Genomic DNA, 13,405 nt, shown 5'->3' on the forward strand with positions numbered 1-13,405 from the left:
TATTCCATTACATTCATATGCTATGATTTATTCAGCCAGTCCTCCATAGCTAGATATTTGGGTTGTTTCCAGTTTTTTTGTATTATAAATAAACTCTCTTAAAATATTTATATATAGATACATATCTTATTTTTTATTTCCTTTTAAAAATGTTGGAGTGAGCAAGGTCAATTCTCTAAACAAAATTTTTCTGAGGGTTCTCATTTTTTTTTAAACAGATGAGGAAACTATGTCACAGAGAGGTTAAGTGATATGCTGAGGTTTAGTACTCAGCTCTTCCTGACCCCAAGTCCCACCTTATATCCATGTGCCACCTAGCTGCCTCATTGTTTCTGCCATGTCTTCTGGAATAACTAACTCCTTCCCTGTATTTGACGTATTGTTAGTTTTGAGTGTTTGAGCTGAAGGCCCTTTCACCTTTTCTCTAAAGATTTAAGTGGAGAATGTTCTGGAGTTTTCAGGAGAAACTATGGTTGGGAACAAAATTGTCTAGATTTGATGATCCCAGGGAAAACCTAAGACGGAACACGAGCTAAAGACAATTATTTGTAGAAAGGACTCTGTACTCCCCAAATGAACGCAAAGTTCTGGGCCATGGGTGATACACTAATTGAAATTGAAACCCTGAGTCTTGGGGCCCTATGAACTTTTACCCAAGGAAATCAGTAGTTAAATTAGTTTAGAATGTGTAGAGGATAAAATTTAACACCATGAGCCTTCTCTCCCCCCACCTTTTTCTCTCTCTGTGTGTCTGTCTGTCTCTCTCTCTTGCTCTCCCACATACATATACATATATGAATACATACACATATATGTATACATATATGCACACACACTTGCTTCCAACCCTTGTCTCCCATTTGGGTCTAGAAGGGGAGATTTAGATGTAAACATTTGAAAAATAGATCTCTCTGTTAGAACTAATACCAAATTGTTAACATAGGTTTGGGTTTGGGGAGGGGCCCAAATCTGTCTTTAATATGACTATGATTTCCAGATCTGTATTGTATCTAAAATATGGGTCCCCTCCCCAAGTATTCTCTCCATTTCAGGGGCAAATATAGAACTGAGAAAACAATAGGGAAACAAGAGATCCTGAGCAGTCTGAAGCAGGATGGAAAAAGATAGTGACTGAAGGAGTTTGAAGTATGCCTTTTTTTTCCTTCTTTTTTAATCTCTTGAGATTTTTTGGGGGGTCCATGTAGATCTAGCTATTAGCAGCAGCAGCAGAAAGACTTATGTAATTTTTTAAAAGAAGTTAAAACAGCATCTTGGAAAGCTAAAATTATAAATGCCATAAAAGTTGTAGTGGGTAAAGTTGCCAGAGGGGGGCTGGGGGTTAGTAAAGAAGAGCAAGAAGCAGACCCCTCTTCCCTCCCTCAATAGGGAGTTTGGAACCTTTTCCAGGTCTCTGTTTTCCGGATCCTTAAACATCACACATTGAAAAGAGGGGTGGGAGCCATAGAGGACCCTCGTTTCTAAATCTTGTAGCCCACTGGGATCTGCCACATCACCAAATAAGACTTCTGCTGTGGTAGTGCCGGTAGAAGGCCAGGTTCCACCATGAATGAAGAGTTGGGTGTGGAAGCAGGAGGACCCGAATCAGAAAGAATTCAAACCCTGTCTTAGACATTTGTTAGCTGTGTCCTTCTGGGCAGGTCACTTAACCTCTGCATTCCTCCATTTCCACTTCTGTAAATAAAGAAAATGAACACAAGGTTGTTGTGAGGATCATATAAAGATAACATATGTAAAATGCGTTGCAAACCCTAAAACCCTATAGAAATTGTACTTAGTATCTGTAAGCTAAGCAGGCTTTTGTACACTGAGGTGGAGTGACTTGGGAACATTGAGGCTTCCAAGGACATCGCAAGTGTCTAGATGTCCAGTGTCTGAAATTTTATCATTAGAGATTCATTCCTTTGGCCCCTGTCTTTTGAAAGGCAAATACCCTGAGGTGTGTTGTGGGTGGGAGGGAGGGTGTGGTACATGTATCAGACATTAACCAAATTCACAGGAAGGTGTGATTGAATTGTCAGAATAAAAACTAAACAATGCCTATTAGCTGGGAAATTGGAGAGGGAAGGAAGGAATGTTAAAACAATGGCATATTGGAAAGTGAGGAAAACTTCTTACTTCTTTATGCCAGGACAAGACTCTACTCACTGATATGACTGGCTTACCATATTATGTCACGTTCTATGCCGTGTACTTGTCATGTTTTGGGGGAGCAAGCTTTAGGTCTACATGCTGTGTCATAAGGGGGCCCTGCTCTGTTCTAGAGGCCTGACGTTACCCAGACTAAACCAAGCTGAAACACAGTGCCTCAGCCTCCTGGGGTTTGCATCTGAAATAAACAGACGGCCCTGGCGAGACAGACATTTGGTAGGGCATTCCTCCGAACTCATTTTGCTATTTTTGTTTGGTTTCATGGTGGGGTTTTTATTTTTTGTTTCTTAATTTTTTTAGGAAGGGTGGAAGCAAACCGACCATGAGAAGTGGGATGGATGTTTTTAGAGGCAAAGCCAAAATTCCTAACATTGTCTTGCCACAATGTATTTCCTTCTGCTACCACCCAGTCCAACTAGGCATTTACAGAAGATATCACAGAAATAGGAGGGGAGTGGGACTGATGAGTGGTCCCCACCACTAAAAGCATGGCCCCTGAGTGTTAGAGGAGGACACACCAAAAAAAAAACTCATCATAGTAACAAGGATCTGTTAGAATTGGGATTCTCCCCCCTTGTTATTAGTGATTGTCATCAAATAGCAGGCCCAGGTTTATATCCCAGGGGTCAGAAAACCCATAAACTAGAATAGCAGAAAGAATAATAGATTTGAAAGTGAGGTCCTAGGTTCAGGTGTTTCTACTGGTATGACCTTGGGTAAATCACGTCCCTTCTCAGAAATCAATTTCCTTATCTATGAAGGTCAAATGAGAGATTCCAGTGAATGATTTCCAAGACTTGTTCTGACCCTGACATTCCATGATACTGAGAGATTCAGGAAAAACCTTTCCCCAGCTCCCAGCACACTAAGTTTCTTTTCATTCTCTTGGGTTGAGAAGTAATAGTTGGCTTTTCAGTAACAGTGAAGATGTGAAGAACATTTTATAGACATTCTACCTTCACCCCTTGAAATCCCTCGTTTCTTTCAAAGATCACCTCACGTGCTGCCCCTTATGTGAGGCCTTTCCTGATCTCCCCACCTGATAATGTCTCCCCTCTGTATTATCTTGGGTGTTCTTATATGTGTAAATTAAATAATAACCAGCCTTTAGATAGGATTTTGAGATTTTTTAAAGCTCTTTACAAATATTCTCCCAGTTGATCTGCACAATAACCCTGTGAGGTAGGTGTTATTATTATCCTCATTTTACAGGTGAGGACACTGAGGTAGACAGAGAGTAACTGCAGTGTCCTGGTAAGTGTCTGAGGCTGAATTTGAACTCAGGTCTTCCTAATTCTAGGCAGAGCCCTCTATCCACTGCACCACCTAGCTATATATACTTATATGTATATATGTAGTCTCTCCCAACAGATTTTAAGTTCCTACTGGTCTGTAGCAATTTATTTTCTTTTCGTTTCTTTTTTTTTTTTGTCTTTGTATTGCCAGAGCCTTTAGTGCTTAATAAATACTTCTTAATTTATTAATTTTTTTGGTGAGGCAGTCAGGGTTAAGTGACTTGCCCAGGGTCACACAGCTAGTAAGTGTCATATGTCTGAGACTTAATTGATTTATTAAGCCACTCGGTGGAAGTATGAAGCCATTATTCTCCCCATTTTACAGATGGGGAGCCTGAGGCTTAGTGAGGTTAAGATGCTTGGCTGCAGTCTCACAATTAGTGTTAGAAGGTAGTATTTGAGCCCAGGAAGTGCCTGTCTCTGAGTCTGGTGCTCCTTCCCCCACTATATGGCAAGGCCTCTCTGAAAAAGAATGCCAAGGGCGGCAGCAATTTCTCCCTCCCACCCTTTACCCACTGGCTCCCTGAAAATTCATCATCTACAGTTGGGTGTTCAGGTGCATTAGGTCCCGTGAATAGCAATCCTTTGCATTAAAATCCTTTCCAGGAGCTTTGCACTGAGCTTCACTGGTATTTAGAGGAAAATGCTACCATGGCAACGGCCACAACAGATGGTGGGGGCTCCGTTTCTAAGCTACCAAGGAGATATACAGCAGTGTCTCCCGCTTTTGCATGTTTTATAATATCCAGCGGCCTGGGACAATCTTAGACTGATTCATGTTTCAAGGGCAGATCTTTTTCATTTTTTCTTTCTTTCCTCTCGGCATATTTTAAAGAGTCTTCCCCATCTTATCCTTTGTCTATGGTTGATTTCTGACAATATACACCGACTGCGTGAGGTGGAGCCTCTGTTGCATTTATCCTTTCCATATTTCCCTGGGAGAATGAAGTAAAAAAAAATAAGACTTTTTGAACTTTTGATCTAAGGTCACAAACTTACCCAGAAAGAAAGGTCCTCTTTCTTCATGGACACCTTCCCGAAGCATTTATTTATTATTTATTTGTCTATTGTGCTCTGATTCATTCCAGACAGAGTGAGTGGAGCAGTTACGGCCCCTTGAGAACCTTGGCAAAAGTGGAGGTCACTTTTGTTGCCTTTCCATCTCCCCTATTTCAGCCCCCTACATATTAGCCTGGCCCTGTGCTCCGGGTATTAGCACTCTGATTGCTTAGGACACCCCTAACCCAATATGGCATCTTCCCCGAGTCTGCCCTCACAGAGATTTTTGCACATGACAAGACCTTTCTGTTGGCTTCTTCCTATGCCTATGGTTACTGTACCCTCTCGGCAGCCAGTGCATTTCTTGGAATCCTTTGGAATGTTAGGCTTTGTACAAATTTTTTAGCTAATTTTGGAAAGTGGTTTATGTTGGCAGCTGAGTGTTAATGAACAACTATGGTCATATTTACATACTTGGTTGGTTAAGAGTATCTTCGTTAGCTCCTTCTCTCCACTTTCAACTTAGATCCCAACTCACACTATATCTGGATCACATATGACTTATGGCCCCAATAAATAGTAACACTAGGATTTATTTAAGCTGTAATTAGTACATGGTGCTGGCCACTTTGGATATTTTCCTGGCAGATTCGGGGATTGTGCAATGTTGACCATAAATTCAAATGGATTGTTTACCTGTACAGCATTTGGAAGAAAACCTTGAAATGAATTTTAATTTGTAGGCAGACTGGATCAAAGGAGACATTGCCCCCTCTGATCTCATTCCAAATGAAGCTAGGAGTTTTGAATCAACATCTGATCCCTCTCTGTTCCTTAGTCCAGACTTCTTCCTGGGGTATAGATGAAAAGAGAGTGGCTCTCATCAGCTTTGTCAGGGATGATTTTGCATTTAATGGAATGTTATTAAAAAGCGCGCTTGAGTTTTGAGCAATGTTTTCGGACACCTTCTGTGAGCAGTGAAGTCATTGTAGGGAAAAGAATCAAGGAAATTAATGGTGCTATGTGTACATAGCCTTAAAAAAACTTCTTTCCCATGATTCAATTATTTAATATTTAGATTCAACATTTTTAATTCAAAAATTTAATATTTTTAGGGACTGCAGTGACAGCCTCAGGATACGACTAGGTGCATTTCATCCTGACACCAAGAGAAATAGTGATTAGTGTTCCTGTTGGCTTATTGCCATCGCTTTGTGGTCTAGTTAAGCAGTTTAAATAAGCCATCAAGGACTAATAGATCTTGTCACTGGATAGCTACAGTTTTCTGATGGAAATCTATAGATAGCTTATGTGTGCATTAATTGGCAAAACCAAACTTGAATGGAGATCATTGTAGGAGACTCTGAGACGCTGTAGGAGACATTGTAGTTCATTGGAGAGAAGCTAAATGATACAAGGAATCATAAATTAGTTAAAGGAGCATTAATTAGACTGAGAATCAGGTAAAATGGGGGGGCAGCTAGATGGCGCCATAGTGCATAGAGCGGCAGGCCTGAAGTCAGGAAGACCCATCTTCTACAATTCAAGTCTGGCCTCAGACTTAAGGCAAGTCCCTTAACTTTGCCTTAGTTTCCTCATCTGTAAAATGAGGTGAAGAAGGAAATGGCGAGCCACTCCAGTATCTCTGCCAAAGAAAACCCCAACTGGAGTATTGAAGAGTCAGACACAATACAGATATCCCTTTTTATACAATGTTTAACAATCCTGGGCAATAAACACTATTATTATCCCCATTTTATAGATGGGAATCTGAGCCAGATAGTGGTTAAATGACTTGCCTAGGGTCACACAGCTTGTAAGGGTCTAAGGCTGGATTCACTGTGCCACCTAGCTTCCATTTCAGATAACTGAAATGAGAGATAGTGAAATGCTTGAACTCCTTGAAATGAGGGGACTGTTAAAATCCATCATCCTATACCAATATTATATTTTTGCAGTGTTAAAAGGCAAAATTTTAAATTTATTTCAATTAAACATTTTTTTCTTCCTCCAGGCCTCATCCCCTTCACTGAAAAAGAGTGGGGAGAGACTTTGTGACAAATATGCATGGTCAGGCAAAACTCATTGCCATATTAACTATGTCCAAAAATGTATGCCTCAAAAATAAAGAAAGATGAATGTCTCATTCTGCAAATTTAACTTATCATCTCTCTCTGTCAGGACGTGGTTAACATTCTTCATCACTGTTCTTCAGGAATCATGACTGGCCTTGATCAGAATTGTCAAGTCTTTCAAAAATTGTCCCTTTTAACAATGAATCATTTGAAAAGTATTATTATTGTATAGAATACTCTCCTGGTTCTGCTCACTTCACTCTGCATCACTTCATATGTCTTCCCATTTTTTTCTGGAACTTAGTTTGAGAGTAGCATTTAAGATCCACAGAGTTCAAGATTACCAGTATGAAACCAACGTCCAAGATCACCCTTTATTGGTTATTTGTCTTTAGAGGCTAACTCGTAGAGTTGAAACAAGACAGAAAATCTGGTTATTTTCTAGAGGGCTTTTACCTTGCCCTCATTTTTTTGTCCACTGTCACAGGGGAAGATTACTCCAGGACACCGTACAGAGCCTTTTATTGTCCCTTTTCATCCTGCTTCATCACCTCTTCTCTTCTTTATCACGTAGGGGCAGGTGGGGAGAATGGTTGTAAGAAATTGTAGCAAGTGCTTCATCATTTCAGTATGAGGAGGTAGGAAGGGGGAGGAGGATGGAAAATTTGCAAAAATGGGGGAAAGAGTTGGAGTGATTTTCTTTCTGGTGCATAGACTCTAACATTTCTGTATTTCACTAATTTCTGCCTCTTCTCAAGAAGACAGTCTACCTGAGACAAGGGTTCATTTAAGGTGAGTCAGAGGTACAAGCAGTCATAAGTGCCCATCCTGTCATCAGTATCATATATTAAGCATATAAGCATGGTACAAATGCCATGACAGGAGCCTTTTAAAATGGGTAAAAGGATTTTGTGAATTCTTCAGTCAATTGTTAGATAGAAATGAACCTGTGACTTCATTGACACATGGGGAACTTCTAGATAAGGAGACTCACTGTTCTGATATAGATCAGCACATTCTCTGCAAGTTATTATATTAGAGAGATAGCTGCCCAAGGCACTGAGGAATAATGTGAGCTTCCAGGGTCACACAGCCAGGATGTGTCAGAGGTAAGACTTAAACTTGGATCTTCCTAGCTGGCCTCTCTAGGCACTCCACCACTGCTGCCTTTCAACTGAAAGCATCTTAAATTGTTTTCTTGCTCTCAGAGTAGAAGAGGCTACTCCAGGATTGCCAAGTGTAAAGGCGAATTTAATTCTGCCTTGAACTCAGGTCTTTCTAATGCAGAGAAGAAGGGTAGAAATGTGGAAAACTCACTGTCTGCAACAGAGAAGAACAATTAACGAACCGCATCAGGGAGTTACTTACTTACACTTCTGTTGTAAACAGTAATCATTTGTTAGTTTTTATGATACCCTATGAATTGATTGCTGGTCTCAGTTCAGGAAAATAGTGACTTAGTCTGGGTGTGAATATCAAAACATGCTGTTGCAAACTGCCAAATGTGTTCATTTACTTATGACTCCCATTGGCTTTATTCAATATCTCATTTTTGCATGGTTTACAGAGAGCTTTAACACACACTGATTCAAGAATATTCTAAATAGCTCTGTGAAATACATAATGTAAGCGATGTTATCTTCATTTAAAGATAAAGAACCTCAAGGTATTAACAGATTTGCCCAAGAACCTATAGTTAGCAAGTGGTCAAGCCTGGGCTTGATCTCTTTCCACTACATCACAATACCTTACCTCTAGGTAGACCATCTTTCTTTATAATAGTCATAATCATAATAAGCTTTAACAATTGAAGTATAAACAAGACCTTTATTTGTGAATGTGCTAATTATTCTTCCCTGCTGCTGTCCATTAACATGCGTTTGAGCTTTAGCCATGACATCAGCACTCCTAGGATTTGAGAGCATCTGAGAGGCCTCCTTGCCCCTTTGCTGGTGGGTCCCTGCTTGACAGGGAGAGGGAGCAAAAAGACAGATGGGTATGAGAAATTGCAGCCCTCCCCAGTCATCTGCAATGCCTGCTATTCTGGGAATTTTGTGAGTAAACATTGCCTAGATACCAGCTGGAACCTCCAGTTACCATTTTTACATTTCACTGCCCGTCTCAGTGACTGGAAATTTCTGCCAGCACAGGCCAGTGGACTAATCTTTCCTCACCTCCAACTTATTTGGCAACCTAGCACATTTTCAGGACCACACTGGAGACAGTGATCAAGGCAAGACTGCCAGTTCCACGCTGGTATTCTTGGCAGCCTGGAGAGATGCAGGGCTGCTACTTTGGGAGCCCAGTGACTGAGATATTAGGTAACCTTTTCCTATGCGAGTATAAATAAAGAAGAGTTACTGACCTGCATCTATCGATTAGGAGGGCTTTTTTTGTTTATTTGTTTAATGTTGGTACACTTTCCTTGTTAAGAGTTCAAGCTAGTGCACAGAGAACTCTTTCTGTGACATGAAGCTCTGGGCATAATGTAATACGAGGTGGCATTGGAGGAAGGCAAATCTTTATTGAATGTCTATTCTCTGGTTTTTTTTCCCCTAGATTGAAAACATAGATGCCTGCCTGAATTTCCTGGCAGCTAAGGGAATAAACATACAGGGTCTGTCTGCAGAAGGTGAGTCAGAGCTGTCATTATTAAAAATCCATTTTATTGATTGGAAATCTACCCCACCCTTACCCCTGTTGAAAATGGTGGCAATAGAATTAATACTGGGGTTATTTGTGGGCTTTTATGGTTTTGATTTTCCTGCAGTAAAGGTGGTGGCAAAATGGGAAAATATGTACCTCAATTTTGATGGTGTTAACTTTTTTAAACAACTACAAAATAACTATGAGAAGGAAAACAGCATCAACCATCCCAGCAAAGTCATAGATTCCTGGCAAAACAGGCTGAGCAGGAAGTAGTGAGCACATTTGGAGGATTACTGCATCATAGATTTAGAGTTGGCATTTGGACATGGTGCAACTACCTTTTTGTTCACCTATTTGTACTGTGTTCACCTGTTGTTTACACATTCTGTTAATTATGAGATTAGGCACCTACTACAGAATAACCTCAGAACCTTACAACTCCCAGGGAAATGAAGAGATGACCCTCTCTATACCCTCCTTTCCCCTAGAAAAGTAAGTCATTTTATTTGGCCTTTTGAAAATCATGCATGTTATCTTAATGGGATGCATCATTTTTTTCAAAATCTTGATTGGTTTTTAATTAACCTAAATCAGCAGGCTAATTAGCACATTAGTGTAAGCTAATGGCTCGTGGTTAAATTAGTTATTAGTTGAGGGATGACTGGCCAGAATTTTCACCTTCTCTGAACCAGATAGCCATGGAAGCCTTTGCTTTCCCTTGTGTTTATAAATAGGAGCAGCTGCCAGTTTCTGAAGCTGCCTTAGGCCACTGCCAACTCCCCAAACTCATTATGTCACATCTGCCTCTAGTTTTCACCAAACAGGTAATTTGATTTGGAATTCAGGTGATGATGCTTTTTCTCAGTGAGGCTGCATTCCCAAAAAGATGAGTGTCAGTATCTTCTGGAGATCATAAAGAGTGGGGTAGAAAGGGATCAATAGATGGAAATAGTTGAATGGAATGTATTGCTGGTAAGTCTGCAAACATTGCAAAATCCTGTTGTGGAATACCTACTTCATTGCTTTTCTATTGTGATGTGTTCAATGTTCTTGTAGACTGGGATATAGAGTGATGAGACCTAAGCCAGTTGGCATGTGTGGGACATGTGTATGTTAGGCGGAGAGTGGAGGAAATGAAAATTCCCTTTCAGAGTAACATATTATTTCCTCCTTTTAAAAGCAGATGTTTTGTTAATGCACAGAATAGGAAGGAGAGATTTGTTGTCAGCATATTTCCTTCAAAGTAATTCAGAGTGATTTATCATAGTCCTGGGTTTGAGGGACTGATTTCAGAGGCAGGAGAAGTGATTTTGTCCTTCCCATTCCCTTACATTTAGCAGTAAATGCTCTCTAACTTGATGGCTATGTACTGTAAAAGCAGATTGCAACTTTCCTATCCAAGTGGATTTTATGGAAGGTGTTATAAAAGGGTGCTGCCATACAACTTATAGTGTTACCATAGGACCTGTAACAGGCTTCATGTGTCTACACTCCTACAGAGAGCTCCCACACCTCAAGAGAACAATCAGCAGAGAATCAGCAGCAGCACTGTGATCTGACACAGGGTTGTTCTTAAAGAGAGAGGAAGCTTCCTTTCTGATATAACTTATAAGTAAAAAAAAATAAGTGCTCTTTTTCTCTCTGGCCTTGATGGTTTGAGGAGTCATGATTAGTCAGGGTCCAAGTGTCTGAGATCATGGAGAGTCTTTTTTAATGGTTGATCAATCTTTTGGATAGATCTCCTTGGGCACACATTCAACACCTTAGGTATTCTTAGACTCAAATGGCTAGTACATGTATGGGAAGCCTCTTGCTCATAATTAGTCTAATGATGGCCTTGAAGAGAAGATCTGAGGGCTGATTTCTTTTATTTGGGGGGGGTTGGGCAATGGGGGTCAAGTGACTTTCCCAGGGTCACATAGCTTGTAAGTGTTATGTGTCTGAGGCCGGATTTGAACTCGGGTCCTCCTGAATCCAGGGCCAGTGCTCTATCACTATGCCACCTAACTACCCCTGAGGGCTGATTTCATTAGTGGACTCCAAGCCCAGCACAAGTCAATAGTATGACATGGAAACACATAAAACTACGGGTACCCCTTGAAGAGAATGAAGGTGGTTTTGAGGAGGAGGAGGGAAAGGAGATTGTTGGGTAGAATCTGGGCAGTAAGGCTTCTCATGAAAGTTACAAAGAGAGGAAAAGCACTATTGAACCTAAATAGTCAAGTTAAGAGATTACAAGTGGTTATGATATGTCTCAGAGAAAACTTAACACATAAGGGGTTAAAAAGATTATAATAGATTATAACTAAATATGTGTGATCCATTACTTCTAATCATAGGAATCTTACATCTGTGACATTTCTAATCACAAGGAGCGTCACAACAGTCATTTAAGGTCTTGGCCAATAAAAAACTTACTTACCAAGGATGACTATGAGACAGATGCTTGCATTTTGCATTCTAGACATGCTCAGAGATCATACATAATTTAAGCCCTTTGTTTCACAGGTAAGGAAATTGAGTTCAAAAACTCAACTCTTGAAGTATACACTTGAGCAGGCATAGTTAGACCCAGATTGGTTTGTGGAAGATCTGAGGGCTGATTTCTTTTATTTTGGGGGGGGGTTGGGCAATGGGGGTTAAGTGACTTTCCCAGGGTCACACAGCTTGTAAGTGTTATGTGTCTGAGGCCGGATTTGAACTCGGGTCCTCCTGAATCCAGGGCCAGTGCTCTATCACTACGCCACCTAACTACCCCTGAGGGCTGATTTCATTAGTGGACTCCAAGCCCAGCACAAGTCAATAGTGTGACATGGAAACACATAAAACTACGGGTACCCCAGGCTTTATTAATCAAGGCATAGTGTCCTGAAAGTTGCATATGATGGTGCCATTGCCCTAGAAATATCACATCTGCTTTATTGGGTTCAGTTTTGGGCACCATTTTTAAATAAAGAACCTAATTCAATTCAATAAGCATTTATTAAGGTCTTATTACATAGGTGTTAATGAGCTTGCAGTCTACTGTTTCACACACATACACAAAAAATGTGACCTTGAGCAAGTCACTTAACCCTGTTTGCCTCAATTTCCTCATCTGTAAAATGAACTACAGCAGGAAATAGCAAACCACTCCAGTGTCTTTGCCAAGAAAACCCCAAATGGGGTCACGGAGAGTTGGACACAACTGAAAAACAATAAAAACAACAGGTGAAGAAATGTGAGGGAATAGAACCAGCTGGTTTGAAACATGGTTGAACAGGCAAGCCCATTGAGTAATATTCAGTGATTCAATGTCAGTTTGGAAGGCAGTCCATTGTGGAATGCTCCTGGTCATCTGTGCTTGACCCTTTGCTGTTTAATGTTTTTATCATTGATTTGGATAAAAGCACGAATAGCATACTTACCACATTTTCATATAATAGGAAGCTAGAAGAGATAGCCAACATGTATAACCATCAGAATCTAAAAAGTTTTTGATATGCTAGAATATTGGTATGATTCTAATTAAGATGAGATTTTGTAAGGATAAATGTGAAATCTTTAACTTGGGGTAAAAAAAAAGAAACTCCCAATTACAGGATGGAAGAGCTTCATCTAGGCAGTAGTTTAGCTGGGAAAGATATGCACTTTTTGAGGACTGCAGCCTAAATATGACTTGTCACTGTGATGACAGTAGCTGCTTTGATGCCATTAAGAGGCCTAGGCTCATGAGACATGATCGTCCTCTTGAATTCTCACCTGGTTAGACCATATTTGGGGTAGTATGTTCGATTCTATTTGTTGTTATCGAAGTATATTTATAAATACTTTGTATGTAAATATTATAACATAAGCTCCTTTTGGGTAAGAATTGTTTCATTCTCTTAATTTGTATTCCCAGTGCCTGACATAATGCTTGACACATAGTAGGTGCTTGTTAAATGCTTGTTAATTGACCCTTCCATTTTAGGAATGATAGCGATAAGCTGAAAAGTGATTGGGATGGTAAGAGTATTCAATGCGAGGATTCCTTGAAGGTCGAATGTTTAACCCAAAAAGAAAGAACTTGGTAGCGGCCCTGAATCATTGGAACATCATTATGTGGACATGGGAGTAGTCTTGTTTGGCTTCATGCCCAGGAAGAGAGAACCAGAATCAATGGGTCAGCAACCTGGAGCTCTGATGTAGGCTTGATGTAAGGGAAGACTTCCTAACAAAGTGTAATGGCCTGCCTCT

The 13,405-nt window shown here is 40.3% G+C and overlaps 1 protein-coding gene across 1 annotated transcript in view; it reads left to right on the top strand.

Annotated features, from left to right (window-relative positions):
* NAV2 (neuron navigator 2) overlaps positions 1-13,405 on the top strand; it is a 453,334-nt gene that overhangs the window by 152,906 nt on the left and 287,023 nt on the right. Inside the window, 1 exon segment of the mRNA XM_078148755.1 lies at positions 9,098-9,170. Coding sequence (XP_078004881.1) covers positions 9,098-9,170 — 73 coding nt within the window.

Source organism: Phascolarctos cinereus, unplaced genomic scaffold (assembly GCF_003287225.1).
Source record: "Phascolarctos cinereus isolate Bilbo 61053 unplaced genomic scaffold, phaCin_HiC Scaffold_9;HRSCAF=440, whole genome shotgun sequence".
Lineage (NCBI taxonomy): Eukaryota > Metazoa > Chordata > Mammalia > Diprotodontia > Phascolarctidae > Phascolarctos > Phascolarctos cinereus.